The sequence below is a fragment of the Silene latifolia genome, chromosome X (assembly GCF_048544455.1).
Source record: "Silene latifolia isolate original U9 population chromosome X, ASM4854445v1, whole genome shotgun sequence".
Lineage (NCBI taxonomy): Eukaryota > Viridiplantae > Streptophyta > Magnoliopsida > Caryophyllales > Caryophyllaceae > Silene > Silene latifolia.
In genome coordinates this window covers 57,008,931-57,014,930 of record NC_133537.1, presented here as the reverse complement: position 1 = coordinate 57,014,930, position 6,000 = coordinate 57,008,931, and the positions used below count along the sequence as shown (strand labels likewise).

Sequence of the window (6,000 nt, the reverse complement as noted above, 5' to 3'; positions counted from 1 at the left end):
GGAGAGTAGACTCGGTTTGCGCCGGTTGTTCCTCCCATAGGTGATTGGTTGTTCTTGGGGAGGTTGTGATGTGTCTTCCTCCGCTTCAACTTCAAGGAGGTAAGACTCTTGGTCGGGGTTTGATATTCATTTTCTTGGCGTTTGGGAGCGGGATTCAGTTTCGCTTTTGGACTTGCCAATATTCAAGGCCGTCAAAGGGGTTTGTTTTGATCCACTCAAATGATTTCATCATGTAATCCTTTGATATGTAAGTCTCCCCTAGAAGATAATTCATGTCGGAGAAGTCCATCGGCCAGTCCATGTGTTTGGCGATGCGGGTCATGATGCCACCCACATGAAGGGGAACGTTTTGCCCCAGAGAGTTAGCTAATTTGGCTAAGTGAAGGGCCATGTGATGAGCCACATTGATTTTGTAGGGCTTAGGTTTCGTGATTAAATATGAGCCTAAAATTTCAAGCTTAACAACCCTAAATACCCAAGGTTCATCGACGGCAAAGATGGTTCATCCCATAAATCGGTGCCAAATCCTAATGGGTGCATTGTGGCAAGAAGTAGCCGGCCTTTTCAAACCATTCCTATCATCCAAACTCGAAATAGCCTTCCACCCCCGTGAAAAGTGGAGGGTGCCTTGTGGGTAAGGACATTTTCCAACCTGAAAATATTAGCAAGACGAGCAAGGGAAATTGTGTGGTCTCGATTCATGAGATGGAAGTGCAATCGGGCCACCATCCCAGTTTGTCGATCCTTATCAAGACGTAAACTACTCAATGATTCCTAAGTAATACGAGGGTAGGTCCTCTCATGGATAGTATACATGCCTTTCATACCTACTCCCTTAAATAAGGCTTCCATCTCCTTATCTAAACCTAGGTTCCGCATAGAGTGGCGATAAATTAACCGAGTTGGGGTTAGGCGCGTTTCTTAAAGAGTATGAATTTACGTTTTTGAGTTTGTGTGACAAACTCAACCTCCGAAAAGTCGGGATTTGGGTTTGTATCATTAGCCGCCGCCTCGACTAGTTGTTGTTGTGCCCTTTTTGAGTTTGTGTGACAAACTCAACCTCCGGAAAGTCGGGATCTGGGTTTGTATCATTAGTCGCCGCCTCAACTAGTTGTTGTTGTGCCCTTGCAAGATCGCCCCTTGTTCTCTTTCCCGCCATAGATGAAGGATTGGAAGGTTAGTGGTGGTGTAGGAGTGATGGGTGGGTGATTTGTGAAGGTAAGGTGGAGGTTTAATGGTGTTTGGTTGGGGTAGGAATGGGAAAGGAGAGTTAGAGAGAAGAAGGTTTAAAGAATAATGAAGAAGAGAACAGGAGCACGGGTTAATTTTTAGGCGTTTTGGGGGTCTCTGCCAGTGGAGGTACCGGCAGCCGGTCTGCCGGCAGAGAGCCCTCCCTCTTAATTCAAAATCTGAATTTTTCCTTCAAGAAATAAACCTCTCGCTGCCGGTGGGGGCACGGTTGCCGGTCCACTAGCAGAGGACACCTCTTCATCTTCTCTTTTTAAATTTCTCAGCAGCAATATGGTTCCCTGCCGGTGAGTCAGCTGCCGACCTCCCGGCAGAGAGAACTCCTTCCCTCAATTTCTTCAGTTTTTCTTGACAGCTGGATTCCCTGCCGGCGGGCCGGCTGCCGGCCTGCTGGCTGGGGATCACTCTCCTTCAATTTTCTTCAACTTTTCAATGTGGGGGTGTTCCCAGCCAGTGAGCCGACTGCCGGCCTACCGGCACACACCCCCTTCTTCAAATTTCAAAAAAAAAAATTCATAATTTTGAAAAGTGCTCGCTGCCGGTGGGGGCACCGGCTGCCGGTCCACCGGCGGGGGAGCACTATTAGACGAATTCAGCCCATTTCTTTTCCTTTTCTCTTCTTTCTTCTTCAATTTCTGCTTATTCAAATAAACCCGACTTCTTCACTTGCCCATTTTCTCGTGTTTTCCACATTCAAACCGACGCATCATGCCGGGAATTGGGCCAAGTGAAGGGTCCCGTCTCACAATCAAATATGCCAAACATGAAGTTTCCAAATTCTCAATACCTATCTAAATGAATGCAAAATCCATGGGTTGGCTTCCATGTAGCGCAATTGTTTTACGTCGTAGGCTCGACAAAGTCACAGAATAGCTAGAATAAATCGAAATATCGTCAAGATTGAAACAAGATTCAATGAGGGACGAGACAAGTTTCAAGGGCATCTACGTCCTTCGATATAGGTGGTCTGGCTATATAGTGGTTGAGCCATTACCCATTAACCTTGAAAGCGCGATCTCCATCGACCACTTCCACCGAGCCATAAGTAAAGACTCGGACTACGGTGAAAGGACCCGACCACTTGGACTTTAGCTTACCCAAGAAGAGCTTAAATCTTGAGTTAAAGAGGAGTACCAAGTCCCCCACCTTGAACTCCCTCCTTATAATGGCTTTATCATGAAATCGATTTGTCCTCTCCTTGTACAATCTAGAGCTCTCATAAGCCTCTAGTTTAAATTCCTCAAGTTCATTGAGGTCAAGGAGTCGCTTCTCCCCTGCACTCTTCAAGTCGAAATTAAGAAGCCGGATAGCCCAGTGAGCCTTGTGATCCATTTCCACCGGCAAATGACATGGCTTCCCATATACCAATCGGAATGGTGAAGTTCCTATCGGTGTTTTGAAAGCGGTGCGGTATGCGCATAATGCATCGTTAAGCTTGATGGCCCAATCTTCCCTTGACCGACTCACGGTCTTTTCAAGAATAACCTTGATTTCACGATTTGAGATTTCGGCTTGCCCATTAGCTTGTGGGTGATAGGCAAGGCTCCGCCTATGTTTCACTCCATGTCTTCTTAGAAGACCATCCAAGGTCCGCTCCCGGAAATGGGTTCCTCAATCACTAATCAAAATTCTTGGCACTCCGAATCTAGGAAATATGGTGGTTTCCATGAGCTTGATCACCGATTTCGCATCACATGTTTTGGTGGGAATTGCTTCCACCCACTTGCTAACATAGTCAACCGCAACAAGTATATATTCATTCCCATGGGAGGAAGGAAATGGACCTTGATAGTCAATTCCCCACACATCAAATTATTCCACTTCAAGAACATAATTCATGGGCATTTTATGCCACCTTGAGATGTTCCCACTCCTTTGGCATTTGTCACATCCCTTCACATAACTTGCCACATCATGAAACAAGGTGGGCCAATAAAATCCGCATTGAAGTACCCTTGCGGCGGTTTTTCTTGAACTTCCGTGCCCACCACTTGGCATGTCGTGGCAATGAGATATGATTTGCTTCACCTCCTCACTTGGAACACATCTCCTAATAATTCCATCTGCACATGACTTGTAAAGACGCGCTTCCTCCCAAAAATATTGTTTGATTTCATGAAAGAACCTCTTCTTCTTATGCGAATCATAATCATGTGGGATGATGCCCGAAACCAAGTAGTTTACGAAATCTACATACCAAGGAGTATCCACTATCCCAAGCGCATACAATTGATCATTCGGCAAGTAATCGTCAATATGTAGTCCATCCTTTACACTCTCATTTACTACCCTAGATAGATGATCGGCTACAACATTCTCTACACCCTTCTTATCTATTATCTCAATGTCGAACTCTTGTAGAAATAATATCCACCGAATCAAGCGGGGTTTTGATTCCTTTTTTATTAGCAAATTCCTCAATGCCGCATAATCGGTATGCACTATTACCTTAGAGCCCACCAAATAAGAAAGGAACTTGTTCACAGTATAAATGACCGCTAAAAGCTCCTTTTCGGTCGTGGTGTAATTGGCTTGAGCTACATCCAAAGTCTTTCATGCATAATATATGTCATGATGGTTGCTATTATTCTTTTGTCCAAGCACCGCTCTTACCGCAACATCGCTAGCATCACACATCAACTCAAACGGTTCTCCCAAAGTAGGGGGTTGTATGATTGGAGCGGAGATAAGAACTTCCTTCAACCTATTAAAGGCAATAAGACATTCATTAGTAAATTCAAATGGTATATCTTTACCAAGCAAATGAGTTAATGGACGGGCAACCAAAGAAAAATCATTAATAAACCGCCGGTAAAAACCGGCATGCCCAAGAAAACTCCTAACGCCCTTAACATTAGTGGGAGGGGGTAGGGTTTTAATGACTTCAATTTTTGCTTGGTCAACTTCTATCCCCTTACTAGACACAACATGTCCAAAGACTACCCCGGAGGTCACCATAAAATGACACTTCTCCCAATTTAGAACCAAGTGACACTCTTGGCATTTAGTCAAGATGATGTGACCATTATTTGAGCATATTTAGTCCCCGAATTAGCCTCGTTCCTATGCTTTTTAGTGCATATTTGGGTCATTTACTATCTTTAGTCCTTTGTTTTGCATATTCCTTGAGGTTTTGTTTCCTTGGTAGGAGAGGAGTGCAAACCTTGCACTTTCATGGCAAAATAGAGCTAAATTGCTCAAATCTAATGACCAAGCATCAAAGAGAAGACAAGACTAGAAGGCCTTTGTACATATTATAGTATATGGGAAATGATGAAAAAATTCTTGCATCCCCGACTAAATCCCGTAGGATTATTGGAAGAAGAGAGGAAGAAAGAAAGAAAAAAAAGTCTGGGACGAGATCCGCTCGTCCAGTGTAGCAAGACGCCCGTCCAAGATTGCAAAGATCTAAGCGTCTTTGCCATAGGGACGCCCGTAAAACCACGCCCCAATCCGCTCGTCCAAGCATCAATCCGCCCGTCCAGCCACCCCAGAGTCCGCTCGTCCCGACCCTTGGATGCCCGGATTGTCTGACAGGCCCATACGTCCTCTTTTTGCTCTATGAAAGATGCGCATATTTTTGGAAGACCGGCAAAAAGGAGACCCGCATCTTTTTCGGAGAGGAGCGATTCCTCAAGGACTTTATCGTCATTTAAGCCCTTAGTAAACCCTAATTTGTGTACCTAATCAACACTATAAATACCCCATTAGTCTAATTAGATTAATAATGTTCTTCTTATCAATCTTTAGTGTAGTTTATATCATTCGAATCTCTTCTTAATCTTGTAATCAACTTCTAATCAAATACTAATACAAATCTCATTTCCTTAATTTCTCTTTTATTCATCTTTTATTTTGGGTAATTGAAGATTATTTGGGTTATTGTTGGGAGATTGACAACCTTCCAATCATTCATCAAGTACTTCTATTATTCTTTGCTTTATTTAGGAATCATCATTAGGTATAATTCTCTTAATACCTTTTTAATTATTGTTAATCATCTTCATTTATTCATCATGTTTTGCTTTGTTAATATGATTGACAACCTTGTTAACATGTTAAACTTGATAATGAGTGAGTAGTTTCCTTAACTAGGGTTAATGGGTAATTAGGGGAAACCAACATGGGGAATGATTCATGCTTAAATTAATATGCTTTCATGGTTTATTTGCTTGCTTGTTTTGATCTCAACTCATGCACATGTTATGTTTGATGAAATGCGAGCCTATGAATCCTTGCATTTTTTACCCATCACCTATCTTTTCAATGAGACTTGTAAGACATAAACCAACTCGAGTCTCATTAGACCATGCATATAGTTGAGTAGGGAGGATTAAGTCAACTTGTAAGTGTTGTACAATCTAATCTATCCGACTCCGGGACCCAAACCTTCCTAGGATTGTAAGATATAAACCAACTCGATCCATCACAACAATAATTGCTTGCTTATAATTTGAGAATATGTTTGTATGATCAATTCCCATGAATCCCCTATGACCCCATGACACCCTAGTGCTTTTAATCAATTGTTTACATCTCATTTTAATCATCTTGCTTGTTTACTTTTATTGCTATTTAGTTTAGTGATCTTCTTATCTCAACCCAAATCGTGACACCCCTAGACACTGCTACTTGGAATCGAAAATCCTACATCAATACCCGTCCCTTGGGATCCGACCTTTACTTGCCTCTTTACTAATAGTAGAGTTGTTTGTGAAGTTATAAATATTGTTTTGGTCTAGGTGCTCCTAA

At 42.7% G+C, this 6,000-nt stretch overlaps 1 protein-coding gene across 1 annotated transcript in view; it reads right to left on the bottom strand.

Moving 5' to 3' along the window:
- Window positions 1-2,238: 2,238 nt before the first annotated feature.
- LOC141617412 (uncharacterized) overlaps window positions 2,239-6,000 on the bottom strand; it is a 53,100-nt gene continuing 49,338 nt past the window's right edge. Inside the window, exons 3-5 of the mRNA XM_074434604.1 lie at window positions 3,862-3,952; window positions 3,446-3,696; window positions 2,239-2,797 (exon numbers count right to left, since the gene is read on the bottom strand). Of these exons, the coding sequence (XP_074290705.1) occupies window positions 2,239-2,797; window positions 3,446-3,696; window positions 3,862-3,952 (901 nt within the window). The remainder of the gene's footprint in view (window positions 2,798-3,445; window positions 3,697-3,861; window positions 3,953-6,000) is intronic.